The sequence below is a fragment of the Panthera onca genome, chromosome B1, assembly GCF_046562875.1.
Source record: "Panthera onca isolate mPanOnc1 chromosome B1, mPanOnc1 haplotype 2, whole genome shotgun sequence".
Lineage (NCBI taxonomy): Eukaryota > Metazoa > Chordata > Mammalia > Carnivora > Felidae > Panthera > Panthera onca.
In genome coordinates this window covers 259,103-285,473 of record NC_138342.1, presented here as the reverse complement: position 1 = coordinate 285,473, position 26,371 = coordinate 259,103, and the positions used below count along the sequence as shown (strand labels likewise).

Here is a 26,371-nt window from a genome sequence, read left to right as displayed (position 1 = left end):
GGGCCCAAGAGCGGCGGAGTCGGGGTCACGGGCAGCACTCAGGGTCACTCGTCCGGGGCGGGATCGCTGTTGCTGCCCGCGACGGAACCCCTGCCCCTGCGCGCCCCGGCGGTGTGGAATGGGGAGGGGAGCCGCGCGACCCCAACCCCCAAGGCCTCTCCACCCCCGCCTGAAAAGAAAGCTTTTGCCACTGGGGGTTCCGCAGGCGCTCACGAGGTACCCCGCACGGGCGGGGGCGTGGGATGCGCGACCCTGTCTGTGAAGAGGGCGACCCCCGCCCGGGTGCACACCGAGGAGGTCGGATGGTGGTCGGGGGTGGGGGGCAGTGTCTGGGACTCTAAGCCGCCGTGCGGGCCGGGGTCGCAGGCGGTGGCTCGGAGATGCCCCCCGAAAGCGGCGCGAGGGCAGGGCTTGCGAGGGGAGAGGGGGGCGCGTCTCCCCGCCCCCGCCCCCGCCCCCCGCGGGCGCCCGCCCAGCCGCTGCGGCCCCGCCCTCGGCGTCACGCTCGGACGCGGGCGGGGGGCGGGGAGCGCCTCCATGTGACGCGCCCTCCTCGCCGTGCCCTTCAGCCGCCGCCGCAGTTCCCGGGGCGCCACATGGAGCCGGCCCGCCGCTGACCGCCCGCCCGCCCGCTCGCCCGCAGCCCGGCCCCGGGAAGGTAACCGACGCGCCCGCGCGCAGCCCGCCCCAGGCCGCCCGCTCCCCGCCCGCTGCTCCCGGCCCCGGGCGGGCGCTGTCCGCCGGCGCGGTGCTGAAGCGGGCCCCGCCGTCCCGCCGCGCGCCCTCCCTTTCTGGCTCCTTCTCCGAGTCCCCGGCCTCCCGAGTCGCCCCTTCCCCTCCCTGGTGCCCTGGCTCTTTCTTTCCCGGCGCGCTCCCGCCTGAGGGCCGCTCAGCGGAGCCGGGCAACTCGCCCGCCCGCAAAGCCAAGGGGTGCGGCGGCAGCGGGAGCCCCGGCCCGCGCGGGGCGGCACTGGGAGCCCTGGGAGAGGCTCCAGCAGCATCCCGAGTGTCCCTGTGGCTGGACCCTGAGCTCCCCATCCCCCTCAGGAACCAGGGGAGAAGTTTGGAAGAGAATCTGCTTTGCGGCAAGGGCGCCCCTGCGCGCCAGCGCTCTGCGGGGAGGCGGGGGCACTCCCACCCAGCCAGCCCTCCCCAGGCCGCACAAACGCGGGTCTCCGTGTGCAGAGGAAAACACCGTAAAACACTGGGTCTCCAGAGGCCTGGGCTTCCCCGCCAGGAAGAGACCCCGCAGGTGGGGAGGGAGGGGGGATCGCAGCTGCGGATTTTACAGGGGGCACCTCCCCACCGGAGTTCAGCTGAGCTGGACCCTGGAGCCCCCCCCCCCCCCACGCTAATGCAGGTGGAGGGGTGGTCTGCGCTCCCCACCCCATCCCCCATTTGCGTTTGTTCCCTGAAGGTTGGATCCCCTGCAGTTTCTCCCTTCCACTCCCACCCTCACTGTAGTGGTGGGCACTGGAGTGTCCCCTGGATGGAGCCTGGTCTCCTGAGACTCCTCTGTCAGAAGCCAAGGGGGCCTCTCACAAGGGGCATCCACTCAGGCCCCACCCACCCTAACCACTGGGGTGCCTGTTCCTTCCACAGACCCCAACCCCCGTGTGGCCCAGGGCCCAGAAAGGAGGCAGAAGAGCCAGTCACCTTCAAACACCCCTTGGGCCCTGCCCCCACCGGGCCTGGCTCCTCTGGGCTGTGCTCCCCCAAGTCGTGAGCGCCCTGCTCCGTCCCTGCAATGGCCACCAAAAACTAATTTCAGAAACCCAGGGGCCAGGTGAGACCACTTTGCAGGTCCTGCTGGGGTCCTGGGATCTACCTGCCTTGGTCAGGGCATGTGGTAGGAACCCTCCTCCCCAGAGACCCCCCCCCCCCAGGTGTCCCTGTCAGTGTTGGGGTCCCGCCATAAGGTGTGGGGGGATTGTCAAATGATGCTCTGTCAGACCCCAGACCCACGCTCACACGACGTCAGGTGGGGATGAGGAAAAAGCTCTTCCCCAGGCCTGATCAGAGTGACCTGTGACCACTTCCTCTCCTGCAGGCAGAGAACTCCTGGCCACACTTGCATGTGAGTTCCAATCCTCGGGAGGAGCCGCTGAGGAATCAAAGCCATCGTCATGGAGTTCGTGATGAAACAAGCCCTGGGAGGTAGGAAGTAGGGGAGTGGGGGCAGGATCCGCCCAGCTGGTCGCCGGCTGGAAGCCGCTGTGGCATGCAGACATGCGGGGGCATATGGTCACCCTCAGACTTCACACATTCCTTCACTGCACATCCCCCAAAACACACCTGCCCACTCCCTCCCTTGGGAAAGAGCCAGGGACCAAGGCGGGGGGAGGAAATACGCTGGTGTGCTGTGGTCAGGGCAAAGCCCACCAGACAGTGCTGAGAATGGGGTCAAGGGTTAAACAGCAGCACCCTCCCCGGGCCTTGGGGGGAAGGCCCAGCCCAGTGTGGATTTCACGGGCACCAACAGCCAGTCCTAACTGTCAGGGTCTGGTGGCCCCCACAGGGGCTTTGTTCTTGGTGGGCAAAGCCATGGGACGCTGCAGGGTGACCGCAGCAGGTGGGGGGGGATCCCGAGCTGCATGTGCACCCTGTGGGTCTCACCCAGGGTGGGGGCAGCAGCATGTGCAGGGAGCCTGGGCTGCTGAGCTCAGGGACAAGAGAAGAGGCCAGGATCGCTGGTAGGGCCCTGGCCCTGTTCCCCGGAGGCAGTGCAGCTGTGTGTGTGTGTGTGTGTGTGTGTGTGTGTTGGGGGAGGGGACTACCCTTCTAACACTGCTGACTCTTATCTGAAGGGAATCCTGTTACTACTGGGTTCAAAAGACCATCTTTGTGGCCAGACACCCTGGCCTAGGAGGTGGGCAGGGCAGTGAAGTCCACACTGGCACAGGTGCTTCCTGGTAGAGCAGTCTGGTTCAGCGGGGCCTGAGGGGCCCAGCCACTAGGCCCCAGCTGTCCTGGTGCAGCACCAGCTGCCCAGAGCTCTCTGGGATGGGAGCCCGTGCCCAGCACCTGCCTGTGCCATTTCCGGATGTCTTCCTTTGGTGGCCTCTGTGGGCCACACCCTGACCCGGTGCCATTCACAGCCTGGCGTTGAGTCAGGTGACGCATCTGCAGCGGTGGGAGGAATCAGGACCGTGTTTTTGGAGGAGGGGAGCCAGTGGGGCTATTGTGGCAGCGCTGAGGTGCAGGACGGCACAGTGCCGTGAAGGCCGGGACAGGGGCCCATGGGGGGGCTGCCTGTCTGCTCACCACAAGTTAAGTAAATAGACGTTCGGGCCTGGCCCGGGGCCACATTTTTTAAGATTTTGTGGTCAAGGAGAGGCTGCAGGTTGAGTCTAATTATGATGATTACGTCACCGGGACATGATTCAGGGACGAGCCAGCACCCTGGCACCAGGAGCAATCCGTGTTCCACCCAGCCAGTCCCAGACTGCTACGGATAATTAATTAGGTGGCTAATTCAGGCCCTGAGGTGGGTTTGTAAGAACACTGGAGTATCTGATCTGGCTGTCTACATGGCTGAAATTAGCTGTGTAATTGCCAGCCTGGATTCCCTTTGTTCCATGTCAGCCCAGAGTTGTTCCTGCAGCGGCGACGGGGCAGGCTTCTCAGGGCCAAGCGGGTGCTTGGCAGTGGCGGGGGCGGGGGGCGGGGGGCGGGGAGGGAGGCAGCGGAGGTGCCTCGGGGCACCCTCTCGGTGGCCACGGACAGGGTGTCCCAGCCCAGTGCTGGCTCCGGTGTTCACCTTCCCTGCGGTACTGAGGTTGAGCGCCGCCTGATGTTCAGGGCGAGACCTTGTGTCCTGTTTCTGCGCTTTCTCTCCCCCGGGCAGGCATCATTTTGGTCTCTCGGGACGAGCACCTTCAGACAGAGGGACAGAGACAGACGCCAGAAGTGTTCCAAGAGAGACAGACTCAGTGGGATACACCCAGGAAACCATTCAGAAAGAGGCAGACCCCAGAAGTGGAGCAGGCTGGAGGGAGATGAAGGCCAGAGAGAGACGGAGGGGCACAGGCTGGAGTTCAGGCACAGCAGCCTCTTGGGGGGATGGAGAATTGGAACAGAACAGCCAAGGGGAAAAGACAGGGCACACTGAGATGAACACTGAGGAGCCCAGGGAACCGGGACAAGAGACGGGAGTGCGGGGTGCGTGGTGGAGAGAGACGCAGGGACAGAGACGTGTCAGAAGCCAACTAAGGAATCGAGTCAGGGCTAGAAGCGCAGAGGCCACATCACCTGCACGTGCAGAGAGAGCCCTAGCAGGGGAGGAAGGAGATGAGGGTCTGGAGGGAGCCCTGTGGTGGCAGGCCACACTCAGCCCCACTGGCTGGAAGACTCCACGAAGCCCAGTTAAGTTGTGGTCACCTGAGGCTGTCTGCAGCTCCCTGGGCTGCTGCGTCTTCCTGACCAGGCATCTCATGGAGTCTTTGCCGGGGCCAGAGGCTTCGAGGCGACTGCCTGGGAGGAAGGACAACCACAGGACTCCGGAATCTAGTGTCAGACAGACAGAGCAGCAGGGAGTTGACGGCAAGTGCACGGCTGTTTCTGTAGGGCCTTGTCCACGCTGGGGCTCAGGGTCTGATGAACTGAGTGGCAGTCCAGAGTTCGGGGGCTGCTGGTCCCGAAGGACCTCGGATACCGTTTGGACGGTGGTGAAAGCCCAGGTGACCCCGGCCTTTCCTGTAAGCCCCTGTTGACGTCTGATGCTGCCCGGTCCCTGCGGCCCAGCCCCTGTTGACGCCGAACCCAGCCAGTGGGCTTCTGGTTCTGCTACTACAGTTGCTATGTGACCCTTGCTGGGGGCGTTCTCCTCCACTGACTGCCTGGGGCCCACGGGGCCACCTGGGAGCAGGGCACAGACCCCTGGGCACAGACCACCTGCCACAGGAAGGAAGAGAAGGGGGAGGAAGGTGGCTAGGAGTTGCTAGGGGCTGCCCTGGGCAGTGAGGGGGAGGGGGCCCGGCGGGTGGGAGTGGGGCTGTCCTTAGAACCACCGTGGGTGAGCACAAGTGTCCTGTCCTGTCGCGTCCCAGCAAAGCCATCAGCACTGACCAGTGACCTCACAGATACCTGGTGCCCAGCTCCTTCTCTGCGGGCAGGTAGACAGGTATGGACCACGGAGGAGGGGACAGTGGCTCCCAGGGCTCCTTCCCCTGAGACGGCAGGATCTGCCCAGACACTCCAGTCCCTGGGCCCCTGGATGGACACGGGAGGGTTTTGCATGGTGGCTGTCTCTCTCTTGAGATGCAGCCTGAGAGGGTGGGGCCCGTGGGGCATCTGCTCTTAGGGCCCGAGTTCTTTGTGGGGTGACGAGTGGGCGCTTTAGGTTACTTCAAACTCAGACGTGGTCCCCCTGGACACTGTTCTGCTGGGGTCCACGCTGAGGCAGAGGGCTGTAGGCGCCATGGGCCTGCAGGGCTGGCTGAGGAGAAGTCCCTTGGGGCCAAATTGGTGAAGAAAGTGTCCAGCTGTTGGCAAATTTGTTCTCACTAAGAAAATATCCTGGAGGCTTTTATGTTCTTGGGCTGCCCCAAGATCCATCAAGACACCCCCCAGATTTAATGCAAAGCCTGGGGCAGCATCTCAAGTGGTGGACTGGAGATGGTGGCAAAGTGGCCTGGAACTGGGGCCAGGTGCTTGGGCCACACGTACTCGGACCTGGGGCTCAGGACCCTCAAGGGCATCATTTGCAAAAACGGTTTTCTCCCGAGGCCAGGAAGTGGCAAATGGCCCCGCAGCTACATTTACACGGTGGATGAGAGCGTGGGCAGCTGTCAGTGTGGTGTGGTTGGTTGTAGACCCTCATCAGGCTAAATCAGGTACAGCATGACTATTTTGGCCCTGACAACTGGTTTTCAACGCTGGCTATCCTGTTGATCTGCCTTAGTGTGGCATATTTTGTGTCCAGAGCGTGCTCAGGTCCTTGGGGATGGTGCGGGGACAGGGGAGGGCTTCACGGAGGAGAGGACATCTGAGGTGGGATTTAAGGATGTGCAGATGAGATGGGGACACAGCACGTGCCAAGGCCCAGGGGCTGTAGGGGTTAGAACAGGTGTGGAAGACAGCAGGAGATTGGAAGGAGAATGTTACAGGACAACAGCGACCGAGCCCCAAGGGGCGGGGTCTTCTCACCAAGCACAGCTCTGCCCTGAGCTCTCCAGTGGCCCACGGCTGCAGGGGCCTGGGGCCTGGGGCCATCCTGTGGGGGGAGAGCCCGGCCTGGGCTTGGCTGAGAGGCTGTCCAGTCTTGGTGAGTAGGAGGGCAGAGGGCCTGTGGTCTGGTGTATTGAGGAGGATGAGGGCGAGGGAATGAACACATGTCCTAGCGCATGTCTCTCCGTCCGGCAAGACTGCGTGCGTATGGGAGGAGGATGAACCTCGGTCACCCAGCCCTCCGTGGACAGAACAGCCTCTCACAGACACATACCCCAGGGAGAACCTCGAGGGCCTCCGCACCCCGTGGGTGGTGGGCTCTTTGCTCCCTGTTGGGGCACCCTCTTGGGGGTCTCGTGGGGATCAGTCCCCGGATCCGTCGAGGCTGCCAGGGTCAGACGCTAGAGAAAACAGGGCAGCGCCCACCTGCCTCATCGATGGCACAAGACGGGGTGGGGCTGCGGTGGGGTGAGTCTCCCTCTGGGAGCTGGGAGCCCCTCCCTCAGTGCTGGTGCCTTCCCCCGCCTCCAGAGGCGCGTTGGGGGGTCTCCTCCCTTGTTTGGCCCCTGCTTCTGTCAACCGGCCCGAGCTCCCATCTTCCACTGCTAGCTCTGTGACTCCCAGCTGAGGCCTGTGTGTGCCTGCAGCTGCTTCGGGGACACGGCGTCAGGGGGCCTGAGGTCTTTGCAGGTCAGAAATAGCTCTTTCCCAGACTCTCCTTCACCTGGCCTCCTAGGACCTCGGGTCAGAGCTGCAGAGACAGCCCTGAGGTCCCAGGTGGTCCTGTCCGGGCCCCCAGCACCCCCACGGGGCCCTACACTGAGGGAGAGGCCAGGCATCCCCATCCTGTCCCAAACCCAGGTCCTGAGGGTAGGGCTTGTCCCATCGGCTCGCCCACCGGTCTGTCTGGTTTGGAGTTAACCCTGTCTATCGGGGGCCTCTCCTGGGCCTGGGACTGCGCTGCTGGAAGGCTACGGGGGGAGGCCAGGGCCTCCGGGAGGGTGGCGGAGCCACAGGCCCAGCGGGGCTGCAGGGGAGGAGCAGGCCGGGAGGGAAGTGCTACCTCGTGGGGAAGACGCTTTTGACTCACAGTAGAGAAGCAGGAGGGGCTGGCGACGACTTTGTTTCCCTCACCCAGAGAGGTGACAGGCGGTGGCTCAGCTGCTCCGTGGTGCCATCTGGGCCCGGCTTTGGCTCCCCCTGTGCCGCTGTCAGCGGTGAGCTGCCCTGGGCTTTCATGCTTAGCCTGCTTCTCAGGGCGCCAAGTGGCTGCCGGTGCTCCCGGGTCACGGCGACGATGACGGAGCAGGAAGCAGCGGGGGGCCCGGGGAGCAAGCCCGGGTTCTGCTTGGCAGGTGTGTTTATGGGATCTGGCAGAGGGTTTCCATCTGTGCGGCACGGGCAAGAAGGGTCTGCGAAGGTGAGGCCGAGCCGGGCGCATCCCCTCCGAACAAGGCGGACGGCGCTGGGCAGGCAGCTCACGGTACCTGGCCCACATCCCCTTGGGAAGTCTTGATTTTCAGATGTAAGGCCCCCAGAGCATCGGCCCTCCAAGGGCGGGGGCGCCTCCTCCTTCCCTGGCTCCCGCCTGAGAGCCGGGGTCTCCGCAAGCAGCCAGCAAGGGCTCAAAGATAAAACGGCAGCATCATTCACAACGGGCCCCCCAGCTGCCCTGTTGAATCAAGCACCAGCTTACCTCCCTGCACTCGGGAGAGACACCACTTACCCCACATGTGTCAGAGGCTGTCCAGAGGCTGGAAGGCACATCAGAGAAACGGCCTTTTCTCCCTAAAACAATGAAGGACAGTCTTTCCCTCAGGAGAATATGGTCCTGGTTGATTGAGCTACAGCTCAGTTATAAAGCTTTTGCCCCGGTGTGGGAATAAAATGGATATAAATGCACTTCAACTGGTAAAGTCATTTATTTTTTGCCTGTTGGTTGGCGAGAAATTCTGGTTGGGATTAAAGCATTTGTTTTAATAGCTCCCGTGTGACAGGGCTCACGGTGATCTTGCACTAACACCAGGGACTGCTCGGCTGGCTCCGGAACACTGCACATTTAATGCTGGGGCGTCAAACCAGCAGAAGGAGCATCAAGTCCAGGCAGACCCTAACGCCACCCGATTTCAGAGACTCTGGCGTGGTACACCCAAGCCCGGGTCGTAATGGATCAGGCGGGGCGGGGGGGGGGGGGGGACGGGGCCATCCTGAGACTCCTGCTCTTGGCTAGCGGCCGCCCAGAGCACCCCTGCACCATCTAGGGGGTGGTGGGGCCACTGGCTGGGGTCCACACACTCCTTGCTCCTGGCCTGTGTGTGCTTAGGCGTCGTACAAATCTCTCTTTTCTGGGGTTGCTCTCACTTTTCTCACCCCCTGGACAGGGCGGGGGGGGGGGGGGACATGGTTCTTCCCACCCTTGCAGAAATCAGTCAGGACCTCTGGCTTCCTTTTCTTAGGGACAGCCTGACAGGGTTGAGGGAGAGTCCCCGTTCTACTCTTTAGGTCCCCTTTGGTCCCATGGGCCTGACTGTGAACTGTGACCTCCAGACTAAGGAGGTGGGCTGAGGTCAGGTGGCCACTTGGGGCCCAGCAGAGGGCTTGGGGTGCCGGGTTCTGAGTGCTGGGTGCCATGTACTGTGTCAGGTGCTAAGTGCTATGTACCGAGTTCTGAGGGTGCTAGGTGTTGTGTGCTCGGTGCTGAGAGTACTGAGTGCTGGGTCTGGGTGCAGAGGGTGCCGTATGGTGGGTGCTGGGTGCTCGGTGCCGAGTGCTGGGTCTGGGTGCTGAGGGTGCCGTATGGTGGGTGCTGGGTGCTCAGTGCTGAGAGTACTGAGTGCTGGGTCTGGGTGCTGAGGGTGCCGTATGGTGGGTGCTGGGTGCTCGGTGCCGAGTCCCTTGCAGACTGGGACTCAGGGGGTTGAGACTCGGTCCGTCAGCCATGGGAGGGGCTCTGACAGAGCCTGCAGGCAGGGCAGTGCTCACACCTGTGCCTTCTGGCCCCGCTGGCAGCTCCTAAGATTTCCTCAGGACACGGTGGCCTCGTCCAGGCAGAAATGACGGACCCCGTGCTGAGCCTTGTTTCCTGGGCTGGGTGGTGGGCTTCTCGAGGGCAGGGTGCTGCCCACCGCATGCACCCCAAGCCGTGCTGGCCCCAGGCCTCTGCCTCCACAGTTTGGCCCCCAGTGGTTTAAGAGCAAGGACCACAGGCCCAGGGAAACCCCGGGAGAGGTGGGGGAAAGGGGGAGGGGTGGGGGGAGGGAGGTGCAGGGGTGAGTATAGGAGGAGGGGTGGGCCTGGGGAAGCCTTAGCAGAGCTGCTGGTCTCAGGGCCACGGGACCATCCTGCACTTAGCTTCCCTTCAGAAGGAAGGTTCCAGAAACGTGGACTACCACTCCAGGCTTTGTACCTGGTCCATGACCGTGAGAGAGAACAAGTTGCCCAGACCCAGGCTGGAGTCAGCCTCCCCCCGCGGGACCCGCCCTTCCCAGGCTGGGAGCCTCGGGGGAGGTCCCTGAGACTCAAGGCCAGGAGGAGAGGGGGCCTGGGGAGGCCTCCCATCCCTGGTCCTCGTCCCCTTCAGCAGACGAGGGGTCAAGGGCGGCGACCCCAGGGTCGTGGCCACAGCGTCCTGCCTCATTGTCAGCACTGGCGAAGGGGCAGCCATGTGAGTGGCAGAGTGGCTGAATGGAGGGGAAGATACGTGGAGATTACAACCAGCCTCCAGCCGCGGCCCTGCCATCTGTCCCGGCGCTTGGCTCTGTTTGGGCTCACTAATTGGCGTTTTCATCTCGCTTCTGTCTCTGTTTGTCCTCTCCGGAAAGCCAAGGCCGGCCTGGCGCCCGGCTCCACAGGCCCTGGGGCCCCTCCCCAGGGGGCGGGAGCATCTGATGGTCCCTGAGGGGAGGGGAGGGGAGGGGAGGGGGACTTTGTAAACAGCGGGAGCAAAACCCTCAGACCACTAATAAAGGTTTGCAAAACCTTTGACGAAAGGAGCTGACAGGCAGAGGAGAGGTGTTTTGGGCACAAGAAGAGGGGCGTCTCAGAAAATCAGGGAAGTGCGTTCAGTACAGCAGCACCGGTGACTTGGCTGGGGCAGGGCTCCGGCCTGCTGGGGGGTCTCTAGGTCACCCTCCACCCAGCACCTCACAGCGCCTGAGGCGAGGCCACCCAGCCCAGGGCGGCCGGTGAGACAGGGCCCCCCCCCACCCCCCCCCTCCCCCGGGCCTTGTGCCTGGCCTCCCACCAAGGGCTTGGAGGGGTGGGGACCCCGTGCCAGCAAGGACAGTGCAGAAGCCAACTTTCTTTCACCCAGTTCATCCTTGCTTGTTATTCTGACCTTGACCAGGGGCTGAGGTGGGAGCTGGCTTTAGTTTTCCTTTGTTCCTTCACCGGGATGGCCCCTCCCCTCAGGGGGCTCTGCAGGGCTGCGTGCCCCACGGGGCGGGGCAGTGGGGGCAGGCAGCCCATGACCAGGACTTGGCTGTGGCAGGAACGTCCCTCGTTTCGTGTGCATTGTTACAGCTGACATGACTGATGTGGCCTGTCATCTTAACTTTCTCCTTTTTAAAAGGGTTTCCTGCTGTTTTACTTATTTTAATATATGGACTTACGTTTCTTTTTAAAAACCTTCTGCAGGTTTTGGAACCTACATGCCCTTTTAAAACATTATTTCGGCTCTAATTGTCACCGTCAGGAACCACGCTGTGTATTCCGAGCCCTTGGCAGTGCTGTCCGGGGGCCTGTGGCTCAGCCTCCGTCCATACCCGCCTCCCGTCCGATTTGGACCTGGGCAATTGGTATTGCCGAATGTCCTCTTAACATATAAGAAATATTTTGATCTTTACATTCAACTTAAAATTCTTTTCATTGTTTTCATTTTTTTGGGGGGGGGGGAGGGGCAGAGAGAGGGGGAGACACAGAATCCCAAGCAGGCTCCAGGCTCGGAGCTGTCAGCACTGAGTCCAACTCAGGGCTCGAGCTCATGAACGGTGAGATCATGACCTGAGCTGAAGTCGGACGCTTAACCGACTGAGCCACCCAGGCGCCCCGATGTTTATTTATTTTTGAGAGAGAGAGAGAGAGTGCAAGCAGGGGAGGGGCAGAGAGGGAGACACAGAATCCGAAGCAGGCTCCAGGCTCCGAGCCCTGTCGGGCTGTCAGCACAGAGCCTGATGCGGGGCTCGGACTCACAAACCGTGAGATCATGACCTGAGCCACCCAGGCGCCCCACGTTCAACTTTATAAAAGACATGTGTACATATTTCTCTAACAGGAAACTGGATGCTTATGGTAGGGAATTGAAATAATACAGAAAAATATAAAGAAGTGATATGGAAAATCGAGATACAATGTTACTTTAAAATTCTGTTAGAATGTCTCATTACTTAATTTAAAAATATTTTTTCAAGGAGGGATGCCTTCAGTTCTATTTCTAATTTTAAAAGACTCTGCAAAGTGCTCTACGCGGTGGGTTTCTTAGAACTAGTCCAGGAGGGTCAGCGGGTTAGCACCAAAGGCTGAGAGGAGAGAGCCTCTCAGGGTGACTGTGGTTTAAAATAGGTTTCAGCAGTAAACACTGTAACTATCGTTTCCTTACAACAGGCTTCGAAGCTGGACGTTTCAGGGAAGTCTGGTTCCTTCGTAGACGGATTTAGACAGAAACCCGTCCTTGGGGTGATGGGCTCAGAATCAGAACAGACTTCACTCCAGGTTCAAGGAGCTGTTTGTCAACATTTGCCAGACCTCCCCCCACCATCCTGGCGGGGGTGTGGGGGAAGATGTGATTCTGATCCACACTGAATAAGAGTTTTTCCTTGAGTCCCCCGCCCCCACCGCCCACGGGGGTCCTTGTGTGTTTCTCGGTCCTGTGCTCATTCTGACCAGCTCAGACGTTCCGGGATGGGGGGGCACTGAGCTCTTGCCAGACCCCCGCCCCACGCTCCTTACGTGGCGGTATCAGCCACTGGGGCTGGTGTCACGATGACGATGTAAGTAGTGCCCCCCGACCAGCCAAGCAGGGCAGTACGAACAGTTCTTTCTTGTAATAAAGCCCTTGGCTTGCCCTGCAGCCAACATGTGTCTCGTTTTCCTCTTGCCCAAGTTTCTGTGGACTGTCTCTCATGCTTCCTACGTCGGCTAGCAGCCCTTTACCGCGACCCTTCCGTGCGGTCAAAGGTTCCAGATGGAGGGTTGGCTGTTCCTCTCCTCTGGTGCAGCTGCCCCAGGACTCTGGTACGTCCCGCTCCTGTCAGCACTGGTTCTTGCCCAGGCTGTCACTCAGCATGGGCTGGAGTCCCCTGTCTTCTCTTACGGCTGGGTCCTCGGGAACGTTCTGTGGCAGGGTGTGTAGGGAGGAAGTCTCTGTGTTGTGCCTTCACACATGACTGGCAGTTGGTTTTTAAATTGTTTCTTTAGTTTTTTGAGAGAGTGCACGTGTGTGTGCATGCATGAGCAGGGGAGGAGCAGCGAGAGAGGGAGAGAGAGAATCGTGGGCAGGCTCCATGCCCCGTGCGGAGTCCAACTCGGGGCTCGACCCCGTGACCCTGGGATCGTGGCCGAAATCAAGAGTCAGACGCGGTTCGTGGGTTCGAGCACCGGGTCGGGCTCCCTGCTGTCAGTGCAGAGCCTGCTTCAGGTCCTGTCTCCCTCTCTCTCTGCCCCTCCCCTGCTTGCTCTCTCTCTCTCTCTCAAAAATAATAAAGTTTAAAAAAATTGTGAGGTTATTTTTTTGTTGTCTTCCAGATTCTAAAGTTGCTGTTGAATCATCAGATGCTATTCTTATTTCCAGGGCTCTTTACATGACCTGCTTTTTATCTCCTCTCTCTCTAGAGGCTTTACTAGCATTCTGAAGTTTCAGGATTTTGTTGATTATTTATTTATTCCTTTTGAGAGGGAGAAAGAGAGAGCTCGGGAGGGGAGAGGGAGACAGGATCCCGAGCAGGCTCCAAGCTGTCGGCACAGAGCCTGATTCACGGCCTCGCACACTGTGAGATCAGGACCTGAGCCAAGACCGAGAGGCGGAGGCTTACCCGACGGTGCGCCCCCCAGACGCCCTTGAACTGCATTTTTAATTTCTGCATTTATATTTAGCTTCCAAGAGCTCTTTTGTGTGTTCTAACCCCCCCCCCCCTTTTAAAGAGTTTCCCTATTGGGGCGCCTGGGAGGCTCTGTCGGTTGAGCATTCGACACTTGGTTTCAGCTCAGGTCATGACCTCACAGTCCGTGGGTTTGAGGCCCGTATTGGGTTCTGCGCTGACAGTACAGAGCCTGCTCGGGATTTTCTGTCTCTCCCTCTCCCTGCCCCTACTCTTCTCCCTCTCTCTCTCTCTCTCTCTCAAGATAAATAAATAGACTTAAACAAACAAAAAATATATATATATACATATATATATATATATAATACAAATAAAAATGAGAGTCGCCCCGCCCTCTGTACTGTCCGTGTTCTCTGGGCCCCTCTTGCCTGTGATTTGGGAGCCGTCTTCACGGCGGAGGCATTCCTGGGCTGCGCATTCAGAGTGAGGTAAGAGAGCCTGATGGGGAACTTTGCTGGGTGGGACTTCGGGCTTGCCTGTGGCATAAACACGCGGTGAACTATCTTTAGGTCTTGTTTGGGGCTGTGGTCCCACTTCTCCGAAAACGGACCCTGCGTGGCTGGATGGCAGGGTCTGCAAACAGGGCAGGGGGCGGGGGCTCGGGGAGGGGTCTTCCGTGCCCACCTGACCCCCGTCTGCAGCTGGACCGTCGCCTCTGCCCCCAGTGCCGGAGTCTGCGGGGCTCTGGTTCGATTTCCCCAGGGAGATGACCGGGTGGGGCAGAACCTGTGCAAGGAACACGGTGCCCCTCGTGCGGCCCTCAGCCCGCCCAGCCCGCGCCCCCACGTCCCCGAGGCCGGCCCCTCCGCTCCTGCTGCCGAATCCGTGTCCTGGCGGGGCCTCCTCCGCTCAGTTCTGCCCCGCGACTGCCTTCCGTCTTCTCCAGACCTGACGTCTCCACTGCCTGTTCTCTCCTCGCCCGTTCTGTGCGGCCTCGTGTGGCGATACTCTTAAGTTTCTTTACTCCCGTCTGGAAAGGCCGTCGACAGGCACGTGTGTTCGACCCATCAGTGCGAGGGCACGTGGCTTACGGACGGTCAGAGTTCTCCTGCCCAGTGTCCGGACGCCCGGTGTGAGCTTGCACGGGTTCACTGCCATTGACCTACCCGACACAAGTGTTGTGCGTCACGGGCCCGGGGCTTTGCTCTCGTGAACCGCGATGCGTGGACATCCCCGCGCTTTCACCCCGTCGTGTCGTCGCTATTTACCGTGTTCTTGCCGTGAGCCAGACGCGGAGACGGTGTGTGTGTTGATGAAACATCTGTTCGGCGTGGGAAACGGAGGAGCATAAAGTGGGTGAAACACCGCGCCCGCCAGTGGTAGGCGCCACGCGAGAGGTGACTCGTGTGTCATCGGAGGAGGGGTCTCTGGGGGAGCCGCTCGTCCCTGCCGGCACTGGCACGAGGTGGGAGGGGCACGTGCACCTGTTCTGACACGCGTCCCCCCCCCACCGAAAGATCACACAAACCCTCGTGCCCGACAGCGCTCCGTGAGGGACGTCGCACACGCGCTCCCCACACACGGGATTCTGTGAAGCTGCTCGAATGGACAGAATGCTCTCACTTCCAATTGGTCTTCGTTCAACGTCTTTCGCTTACTGAACACAGCGTTCAACACGTGACTTGTAGTTGCTGTGTTCACGAATTACACGCTTTAGGTAATTTTCTCTCACTTACTGGTGCTTTTCTATGCTTGTTGTGTGCCACTGAACTCTGTGCTGCTCGGGATGTCTCATCATATGCGTTTACGTGGTTGGCACGTCGGGGTTTGGGGTGGTGTCTGTGTCACGAGCTGTCCTGCCCCACTTGCTGGCGTGTCTGCTGATTGTTCTCTGGGTGCCAGACCTTCTGAGTTTCACCCTGACACATGCTAGATGTTTTTGTTTTCCTAAATGTGTTCACGAGCTTTGCTCCAGATGTGCTCAAGTTGTGGAGACACTTTGATTCTCTCTTGTCTTATTCTGGGGCTTCGTTAGGCAGGACCAGAGGAACACTTAAGTCGGCGGGTAATTTTGCCCACAACCAAGGCCGTCCCTTCTCCCCGCTCTGACAGATGCGGTGGGGTTCGTGGCCTTTTCTGCTGTGGCTATTGGAGCACTCTCATTAAAAGGCAGAGGTTGTCAGGGCACCTGGGTGGCTCAGTGGGTTGAGCGTCTGACTCTGGCTCAGGTCACGATCTCACAGTCTGTGGGTTCGAGCCCCGTGTCGGGCTCTGTGCTGATGGCTCAGAGCCCGGAGTCTGCTTCAGATTCTGTGTCTCCTTCTCTCTGCCCCTCCCCTGCTTGCACTCTGATTTTCTCTGTCTCTCAAAAATAAACTTTTGGGGCACCTGGATGGTTCAGTTGGTTGAACGTCCAACTCTTGATTTTGGTTCAGGTCATGATCTCACAGTTTGTGGGTTTGAGCCCCATGTCGGGCTCTGTGCTGACAATGAAGAGTCTGCTTGGGATTCTCTCTCTCCCTCTGTTTCTCAAAATAAATAAATAAACTTAAAAAAAAAAAAAGAAAATCAAGACCCAACTTATGCTACCTAGAAGAAACTCATTTAAGATTTTTTTTTTTAATGTTTATTTTTGACAGAGAGAGAGAGCATGAGTGGGGCAGGGGCAGAGAGAGAGGGAGACACAGAGTCAGAAGCAGGCTCCAGGCTCTGAGCCGTCAGCACAGAGCCCGACGCGGGGCTTGAACTCACAGACTTCGAGATCGTGACCCGAGCCGAAGTCGGACGCTCGACGAAATGAGCTACCCAGGCGCCCCTAGAAGAAACTCACTTTAAATATAAAAACATAAATACGGTAAAAGTAAAAAGATGGAAAAGATAAAGCATGCTAATACTGATCGAAAGAAAGCTGGACTGGCTACAAAGTAGATTGCAGAGCAGAGGACGTTACTGGGGATGACGGAAATCCTCTCCTGGTGACAAAGATGCTGACAGATTAAAAGGAGGTAATCGTCTCACCTGCTTCCACAGCTCGTATGGGCTCCGAAACACATACGTGAAGACGGGCGGATAGACAGCGAAAAGGACGAATAGACCCACGAGTCGGAGTGGAGACGCCCAGTAGCTGATGCAAGAAGAGCAGTGGGGCACACGGGGCTCCCCCGTTGTCAGCAAACCTGAGCTTTCACATTTAGAGAGCACTCCCGACGATACAGGACACAGTCTTCCCAAATACCCACGGGACACATACAAGGATAGAACATATTCTGGGCCATAAAACAAGTCTTGATGAATGTGAAAGATTCCAGTCACGCAAAATACGTTCTCTGACCATGGTGGCCACGGTGGCGTGGGACGAGAAATAAAGGACATCTGGAAAATCCCCCCAAGTATTTGGAAACTAAACAACACACTCTGAAGTAGCCCCTGGGTCTAAAGAGAATCTAGAAAGCGTTGTGAACAGAATGGAAATGAAAAAAAAAAAATCCATCAAAATTTGTGGGATTCACTAACGTGGTGTTTAGAGGGAAACATGTCCCTAAACACCCCTATTCAAAAAGAAGAAATGTCTCACATGTTAGCCTCAGCTTCTAACATCAGAAACCAGGAAAAGAACAGCAAATGAAACCCAGAGTAAGCAGAAGAAAGGAAGCCATGAAGTTCAGAGCAGAAATGAATGAAAAAGGGAAAAAGAAAACCAAAGCTAGCTCTTTAAGATCGAGAAAATTGGACTTGTATCCAAAATCCATAAAGAACTCTCGCCATTCGGTAACGCCAGCAGAAGCAAGACCGGGGACCCTAATGCTCACTTCGTAAGCGGGCTGGGCCGCCCTGTCGAGGTCACATGTTGGTAGCAGGTGCCCTGCAGGTGATGTGCTGAGGACACTCCCCCTCCCGGGTCTTCCTTCCCAAACCCATAACCTCAGTCCGGCCATGAGAATGAACAGCAGACAAACCCTAATTGTGAGACAGAAAATTCCTGAAAAGTCCTCAAAGCTGTCAAGGTCATCAAAAACAAAGCAAGCCTGGGAGACTGTCAGCCAAGAGAAGCCAAAGGAGACGCGACAGCTGAATGTCACATGGTGTCCCCGACACCCTGGATGCGGTGCTGGGACAGAAGGGACATCAGGCGAAAACTAAGGACGTCTGAACACAGCATGGACCTCAGTTAATAGTATCATCACCAGCGTGGCTTGTTAATTGTGATAAATCTGTCGCATTAGTGTAACGTGTTAACAGGGGACACTGGGTGCGGGTATGTGAGAACTCTCTGTGCTGTCTTCCTCCAACGTTTTTCTGTAAATCTAACATAAAAAGTTTGTTTTTGAAAGTGTGCAAAGAATCTGAATAGGTATTCCACCAAAGAAGATATAAAAATAGCTATTAGGCACATAAAAATCTGCCGAACACCGTTAGCCATGAGCTGATAGCCCTTGACGGCCACCTGGACGGCTGGAATCTCAACGGACAACAGCAGATGTGGACAAGGGCACAGAGAAACGCAGGCCCTTGCTCAGCGCTGCTGGACTTCACTGGGGTGCAAGCACTTTGGAAAAGAGTTTGGCGTTTCTTCAGAAATGAGCCCTAAATGTACCATACAATCGGCAAGCCCTGCTAGGATCTGCCCGAGAGAGCTGAAGGCCCACGTCCACGCCCATTCAGAGCAACTTATTCACCAAAGACCCAAACTGGAAACACCCCGGATGTGCACGGGGCACGGGCAGGCGGGTGGAGAGACCGATCACGTGCATCTGTGTCACGGGCCAATTCGAGGGGCTGTTGATACGCACGGTGGCGTGAAAGTGTTAGGCGCAGTGGATGGAAACGGACCCGCCTCCCCGGTTCCGGCCCGTTGTATGATTGCACTTATCCGGAGTTCTAGGGAACACGCCCTAGTCTCTGAGGACCGAAGGAGGTCAGCGGTCGTCTGGGCCGGTTTCGTGGGAGGAGTTGCACAGGGCCGCCCGGAAACCGTGGGGGAACCGACGTGTCCGTCACCTCGGTCATGGTGATGGTTCCAGGGACGTGCACAGCTGTCAAACTGCATGCCTTCTGCGATGCCGACTGGCTCCACGACTGTTTTAAAAACAGGTTGTGATACGAGGACACCTGTCTGCAGCGGTCGTGCACGCGGACCAGAACCTAGGTCTCGGTTGGAACCGGGACGGCGGCGGGGGGGCAGGTGGCAGCGGACAGGCGGGGCAGGCGTCTCAGCGGCCGCGGGGACCTCCCGCTGGGGGAGAGCGAGAGGGGCAGCGCACGGCCCCTGGCTGCGGGGGAGGAGGGGCACGGCGGCCCTGGGCCTCCTGTAGGAGAGGAGGCAGGCCGTTGCCGGAGCCTCGGAGCCGTGCTCGCCGCGGCCTGTGCACGCTGGCAGCAGGGTCTTCTCGCAACGCGGAACCGTCTTCGCTTCCCCAAGATGGCCCCCCTGCGAACAAATTCTGTAAGAAACGCCAGCTTCCCTTCCTGTCTCCGGTTTAGCATTTCACACTGTCACGTAGGAGCTGGCCCACCGCTCGCTCTCTGTGCCAGGTTTTGGCATCGTTCTTATGCAGATTTCACAAAAATAACCTGGGGAGTTTCCTTCTTTTTTCTCCTTTCCAAGAACATTTTAAATATCATTGGGATTATCTGTTTCTTGAATGTTTGAAAGACTCCATCTGTGAATTCTTAGACATAGTTCTCAGTTTTTGACAACGTTCTTCAGAAAATCTGCCTCATTCACGTTCACAGACGTATTAGAATACGGTGCACGAAATATTATTTGATCGTTTTCGTGTCCTTTCGATCTGCGGCGCCATTTCTCCCTCGTTTTCCCTAATTTTGTCATCTTTGTGCTTTCTTCCTATCTTCTCGCCCTGAGCGGCCCTACCTACCGTATGTCAAGGTCGGCCCCTGAGCCGCCAGCCTGACCCGTGTCGTCTTCCTCACGCACGCTCTTTGCTGCTGGCTGTGCCCACCCCGGCCTTCTGCTTTCCCTGGTTCTTCCTCTGGAGACGCGAAGCCGCCGTGCGATTCTCTGTGTGTGTTCTGGCCGATGCAGGCGCGGTCCGGGGTCTGCAGCACCGGCTGCCCCTGGGGTTGGGGTGCGCTCGGGCCTCCTAGCTCCAGGCCCCAGACATGCACAGTCGTGGTTTTACCCAGAGTTTCTAGCGCATTTGTCATTAGGTTTCGCGCGCACAGCGGCCCGGGGGGTGGGGCGCGTGTTCCTGGTGTCGCCGTTTATCAGGCCGTCCGCTTCCAGGCTGTCAGGGACGTGGCCGTACTCCTGCTTTGCTGTTGCAGTGAGGTTGTCTCTGCAGCTTGACGGCTGTTTTCTCAGACACAAGATTACAGTTGTTTTAAATTTGTACTTCTCGGGCGCCTGGGTGGCTCAGTCAGTTGAGCATCTGACTCTTGGTTTCGGTTCAGGTCACGATCCCAGGGTCACGGGACCGAGCCCCACGTCGGGCTCTGTGCTGGCAGCATGGAGTCTGCTTGGGATTCTCTTTGTCTCTCCTCTCTCTCTCTCCCCTTCCCTGCTCTCTCTGCCCCTCCTCTGCTCTCCTTTTCTCTCTCTGCCCCTCCCCTGCTCTCTCTCTGCCCTCCCCTGCTCTCTCTCTGCCCCTTCCCTGCTCTCTCTCTGCCCCTTCCCTGCTCTTTCTCTGCCCCTCCCCTGCTCTCTCTGCCCCTCCCCTGCTCTCTCTGCCCTTCCCCTGCTCTCTCTGCCCCTCCCCTGCTCTCTTTCTCTGCCCCTCCCCTGCTCTCTCTGCCCTTCCCCTGCTCTCTCTCTGCCCCTCCCCTGCTCTCTCTCTGCCCCTCCCCTGCTCTCTCTCTGCCCCTCCCCTGCTCTCTCTGCCCCTCCCCTGCTCTCTCTCTCTGCCCCTCCCCTGCTCTCTCTCTGCCCTCCCCTGCTTTCTCTCTGCCCCTTCCCTGCTCTTTCTCTGCTCCTCCCCTGCTCTCTCTGCCCCTTCCCTGCTCTCTTTCTCTGCCCCTCCCCTGCTTTCTCTGCCCCTCCCCTGCTCTCTCTCTGCCCTCCCCTGCTCTCTCTCTCTGCCCCTCCCCTGCTCTCTCTGCCCCTCCCCTGCTCTCTCTGCCCCTCCCCTGCTCTCTTTTTCTCTCTCTGCTCTCCCCTGCTCTCTCTGCCCTCCCCTGCTCTCTCTCTGCCCTCCCCTGCTCTCTCTTTCTGCCCCTTCCCTGCTCTCTTTCTCTGCCCCTCCCCTGCTCTCTCTGCCCCTCCCCTGCTCTCTCTGCCCTTCCCCTGCTCTCTCTGCCCCTCCCCTGCTCTCTTTCTCTGCCCCTCCCCTGCTCTCTCTGCCCTTCCCCTGCTCTCTCTCTCTGCCCCTCCCCTGCTCTCTCTCTGCCCCTCCCCTGCTCTCTCTCTCTGCCCCTCCCCTGCTCTCTCTCTGCCCTCCCCTGCTTTCTCTCTGCCCCTTCCCTGCTCTTTCTCTGCCCCTCCCCTGCTCTCTCTGCCCCTTCCCTGCTCTCTTTCTCTGCCCCTCCCCTGCTCTCTCTGCCCCTCCCCTGCTCTCTCTCTGCCCCTCCCCTGCTCTCTCTCTGCCCTCCCCTGCTCTCTCTCTCTGCCCCTCCCCTGCTCTCTCTGCCCCTCCCCTGCTCTCTCTGCCCCTCCCCTGCTCTCTTTTTCTCTCTCTGCCTCTCCCGTTCTCTCTTTCTCTGCCCCTCCCCTGCTCTCTTTTTCTCTCTCTGCTCTCCCCTGCTCTCTCTGCCCTCCCCTGCTCTCTCTCTGCCCTCCCCTGCTCTCTCTTTCTGCCCCTTCCCTGCTCTCTTTCTCTGCCCCTCCCCTGCTCTCTCTCTCTCTCTCTCTGCCCCACCCCTGTGCACTCTCTCTCTCTCTCAAAATAAATAAATAACTAAACTTCAATTGTATGCTTCTCTTTTTTTGTGATGAATATCAATAGTGTAACATGTGCCATTTTGCCCATGTTTTGGTGGGGGCTCAGTGGCATTGAGGACACAGTGTCGTGGCACCGCCACCCCTTCCATCTCGTCGTCCCAAACTGACACTCTGTCGTCATTGCTCAGTGACTCCCCCCCTCCCCCGGCTCTGGCCCTCACCATCCACCTTCTGTCTCTATGACTTTGCCATTTGGAGGATCTCATGTAAGTGGAACCCTGCTGTATTGGTTCTTCTTTGTCTGGGGTATTTCACCCAGTGTGACATTTTGAGGGGTCATCTGTGTGGTGGCAGGTGTCAGAATTTCATTCTTGTTTCAGACTGAGTAATATTCCATTGTGTGGATGGACCACATTGTTTGTCCAGCCATCTGCTGGGGGACATTTGGGCTGTTTCCACCTGTCGGTTGTTGTGAATACTGCTGTCTCCAGTCCTTTGGGGCATTTACCTAGGGGAACCCTTCCTGGATCACAGGGGGACGCTCTGATTTTTTCAGGAACCTCCACACTGTTTCCACAGTGGCTGTACTGTTTTACGTTCCCACGGACAGCACGCAGGCTCCCGGTTTCCCCACACCCTCGCCAAGGCTTGCTTTCTGTTTTTCGTCTTTTTAAACTATTATTATTTTGTAATAGTCACAGCTGTAAAGTGGGGTCTCATCGTGATGTAGAGCAACATTTGATACATTTTGCCAACATTCCATGAGTTTGAAAAGGACTCATGCTATTTTGTTCAGGGTTTAGGTTTGTAACCCGCTGCTCCTTTCTTCTGTCTGTCGCTAATCGGAAAGCATGGGTGTGTTCATACAGAGGGCTTTTCTCTGCTGGCTTTCCAAACAAGGCGTCTGTGATGCTCTTTTGTGTGCACCTGCTGTCAGCGCACACGGTGGTCCCTCCGCTCACAGCCTGCACTCCCTGACATGCGCACATCATGGCCGAGTGTGGCCAGGATGTCACCTCGTCTCCGGCTTTTCCCCGGCCCGCAGCTGCGGCAAACAGGCCCGTGTTCCTACAGGGAGGAGCATTTGTTTTAATGGGACTGTTGTGGAGGGATAGGGTGCGGGGTTGAAAGTCGGGGGGACTCGAAAGGAAACATGCTGGAGAGTGTCAGGTTGCCCTACACTGCTGTGACCACCCCCCTCCCCCCTCCCCCCCACCCGGAGGCTGTGACAGGGCACAGGCATCCCCCCCCCACCCCCCCCCCCCCCGCAGTGGCCATTGTCACGTTTAAAACCGCTCCGACCTGATGACTTTTGAACTGTCTGAAGCTCCCCAGACGTTTCTGGGACTCACGGTGAGGGTGCGTTTTTCCCTCTGGCCCGTGGGGCAGGTCTTCCCTGACGGTTGTACTACAGCCGTGCGAATCCTGATTGGTCCAAACCCCAACGAAAGAAAGAAGAAAGAATCGTTGCAGTTTCCGTCGCAAGGACGATCCACATCACGCACAGTTATGTATCGGCGATTAATGTGTATCCGTAAATATCTCACGTAGCCGTTCGACCACGTCTTCCCTGGATGTCACGCGCCCTTTAGGTGTGTGGCCACGTCACCAGCAGCACTCGGTATGTGTATTTTCTTATGAAATTCGGCAGAGCTCCTTGCAGCGAGCCCCCTGCCCCACCCGTCACTGCGGCCTGCAGGGCGGGGCGCAGCGGGACCTGGGGCGGCTCCGTCTTGGATGCTGACGAAGCCCGGTTACTCTTCCAAGGTTCAAGTCTCACTTACGTGAGATCTTCGTGTAAGTCAGGCTCGCGGAGGTTGTTCTCTTCCGTTTACTTCCGGTAGTTCTAGAATTTTAGCTTTTACAGTTGGGTCTGTGATTGAGCTCTGTGTCAGGAGTGAGGCGAGGGAAGAAACTGGCGCATTTGTTGGCGTGGGGATACTAATGGTTGCAGTGCCGCTTGGCAGAGGGCTGTCCTTCCCCCTTGAGTCGTCCTGGCAGCTTTGTTATGGAGCGGTATTTCATCACGGACTATGACATTCGCCGAAGGGTTTGTTAAGACTTTATTTGTGGCTGAGTGCCTGATGCATATTCAAACAATTTTTTAAGTTCGTTATTTGCCAGGTATCTGTTGACCACCTACTACATGCCAGATACCGTTCTAGGTGGTGGGGCCACAGCCGTGAGCTGGTCAGTCCCTGCTCTCATGGAGCTCACTTCCTATCGGCCGAGACGGACAAGAAAAAAGCAAGTAAACTATCATTTCAATAGTGGTACCTGGCTGAGGAGGGTGTCTTCTCTTTCCCGTTTTCATCTTGGGTTCATGTTCAGATCTATAATCGACAAGAATCTGTGCTGTCACACAGGAGTCCAGTGTCCTGCTTCCCCACCAAAATCTCAGTTATCCCAGCCCCATTTAGGGAAATGGTCCCTTTTCCTGCGTTCCTCCCCTGCACCACAGCCAGGCTGCTGTCTGCTGGGTCCTGTCTTCTTCCTGGCTCTTCCCTCAGCTTTCTGTCCTGACCATCAGGGGACCGTTAGCTCTTTGTATGCAAAACTCTTAGCTTGTCAAACTTCACAGAATTTCCTTTCTAACTCTTGGGGGTGTGATTGAGATCGCGCCCACCCGTAACTCACTTTGGGGAGAACTGAGTGCTGAGTTACGGAGTCTCCCCAGCCATGAATGTGACGAGTGTCTTTATTTGTTTAGATATTTTTTAGTTTTTCATTAAATTTTGTAATTTTTCCTATAGAGTTACTTCAAGTTAAAAAACACTTTTCTCTTTTTAAAAACTGACTTCCATCCAAATATAACACGGAATCCTGGATTGGATCCTGGAACCGGAAAGGGACAGTAGTGGAAAAAGTGGTGACATTCAAAGAAAGTCTGTGGTCCACTTCACAGTGTCGTACCTGTGTCGTTATAATGGTTTTGATGAAGGTGTTCTGGTTGACATTAGAAGGATCTGGTCAGGCATGTGCAGGAGCCCTTTGTAGCACCTGCATGACTTCTGTCAATCTGAAACTATTTCAAAATGAAGTTTCAAAAATCAACATATGTTGATTGGCTTATGTATTATTTAAATATGCATGCTTTCAATTACGTATAAGGTACCATAAATGAACACACCCATGGTAGTGTTCATGGTGAACCCCCCATGGTAGTGAACACTGAGCAGGGTTCTGACTGCAGGGGTGACTAGTGTGTGCGAGGAGCCCCGGGAAAGGCTGTCTGGGAAGATACTGGGCCAGGAGTAGTGGACAAAGTTCTGGAAAACGAGCTCAAGGAAGGGCAGCAAGTGCAAAGGCCCTGAGGTAGGAACATCAGAGCCTGTAAGTCCGCCCCTGCCTCCCCAGGCCTGCAGAGAAAACTTCTGAGAGTTGAGGGGAGTGCTATTATGTTGGCAGGGGCATCGAGGGAGGAGGATCTGGCGGGTGGGGCTGTGGGCAGAGGGAGTGGGCAGAACTGGGGCAGGTAGGGGCCCGGGCAGGGCCTGGCAGCTCCCACCGGCTGGGTGGGCATGCAGACCCCCTGCTCATGCTTCTCATCACTGGCATTCTGTGAACCTCAGTGAGTGGCCCTCTCTGGCTGTTGCTGGATTTCTGCATGCGCCCCGCCCCCCCCCCCCCACCGCCAAGTACAGGACCCACTCCTGAGTGGAAAGATGCCCCCACCTCATCCTGAGCTGGGTCTGCGTCCCCCAACCCCAGGCACTGGTTTCTCACTTCTCACCTGGGAAACTCAGGCTCAGAGAAGAGTGACGGAAAAGATGGGGTAGACTCCACCCCCTGTCCCATGCTGATGCCCCTGGGGGCCAGCGTGGGAGCCTGGCTGCGGGACCCCCAGCCTCAGATACCACCCACCTTCCGCAGTCAGAGACTTTGGACCCTGAGCGTGGGGTGGAAGTGCCCCGTGCCGGTCCCCTCATCTGTAAATGTGGCTGGTGGCTCTGGAGCAGGGACCCCCTAGGCGTCACCGCCGGCAGCCCCGCCCTGGCCGAGCTAGCCTGGCCGCCCCGGCTTCGGCGCCAGGACAGCAAATGGCAAGTTGGGTTTCTGTGCCAGGAACAAGCTTCCCACGGTTTCTGCCGTGGCGCCGGCTGCCCTTCGAATTCCCGGCCAGGTGGGGCTTCCGGAAGTGTGTTTGCGCAGCAGTGGAGGCCATGCAGGGGAGGGTGGGGGGCCAGTGGTCCTTGCCACATGGCACCGTGGATGCCCCAAAGGGTGGTCCCATTCAGACAGTGAGTGGCTTCGCAGCCAGCCGGTGTGGCACGAATCCACACCGCTGCAGTGACCTCTGGTCCCCTTACCCTGGTCTAGGAGAGGCCATCCGGCCTCCCAGGGCCACCCTTCCGACTGAGGAACTAGCTCCTCCTTTGGCTTTCCCTAACCCTCTGGCCAAATGGACCCACCTACAGCTCAACTAGAGGCAAGACAAGAACGCCAGGGACCCTGGGGAGCCCATGAAACTCAGAGCCAGAAGGGTCCTAGGCAAGCCTCCCCTCCCAGGCCCACACCTGGTGTAGCAGAGCTCAGCACACAGCTGGTGCCCAATAAATGCATATTTGATCACTAGGCCTATAGCCCATGTGATGCGTTGGAGAAGCGGGTTTAGAGGCCGCCAAGTAAGGGCGCCCCCGCAGCCCTCACCCCTCCCAGGAGAGGTTTACCAGTTGTGCTTTAAGACATCAGTCCTTCCTGGGAGGGAGGAAAAGCAGCTGGTCACTCTCACTTTAGTGTGAATTAGCTTGTTCAAGGGGGGAGATGTACATTGATGCTCTGGTTGGCCAACAGGCCAAAGAGGTGGGGGAAGTTGCAGCTGCTCCCTGGATTGTGGGAGTTTGTTCCTGCCCCCCACCCCCACCCCGCCAGAGGTAGCAGCAGCGCCAGGAGGCACAGAGAATCTGCTTCGTCATCTGGGCAACTATTGGAAGAGTCAGTGACTAGACTCTATGACCTGCTTTCCCTTGAAACACTGGCTTCAAATATGCTTCACAGAATTCTGCAGATGTGCCTGAAAACTGACCCTGAGGTTTTAGTTTTCTGTTAGTCTGGATCCTTGTCAAAATGCCTGGTACAGGAGGACTCCCTGTCCCCACAGTGACTTGGTGGCAAGTTGCCCTTAGCCTCTCCATCCCCCGAGACCCTGTGGTAGTTTCCAGCAGCTAAGAAGGCCCACGGTGTAGGTGTGGCCCAGCCTGACAAACATCTAGTTTCCGGCCCAGAACACTCAATCAAAGATTGTCCTATTGCCACCAATAGCTGGTGGCCTTCCAAACTTCTTCCTCTGCTCACAGGGTGGGGCGGGGGCGGGGGGGTATCACTCCCGAGTAAC

The 26,371-nt window shown here is 57.9% G+C and overlaps 1 protein-coding gene across 2 annotated transcripts in view; it reads left to right on the top strand.

Annotated features, from left to right (window-relative positions):
- Positions 1–513: 513 nt before the first annotated feature.
- CPLX1 (complexin 1) overlaps positions 514–26,371 on the top strand; it is a 32,759-nt gene continuing 6,901 nt past the window's right edge. The window contains exons 1-2 of one of the 2 annotated variants that reach the window (XM_078446395.2): positions 514–658; positions 2,051–2,157. In XM_078446395.2, the coding sequence (XP_078302521.1) occupies positions 2,127–2,157 (31 nt within the window). In that variant the 5' untranslated portion in view covers positions 514–658; positions 2,051–2,126. Of the gene's footprint in view, positions 659–1,628; positions 1,787–2,050; positions 2,158–26,371 lie in introns of those variants that run through there. The other variant, XM_078446396.2, reaches the window with a different exon arrangement.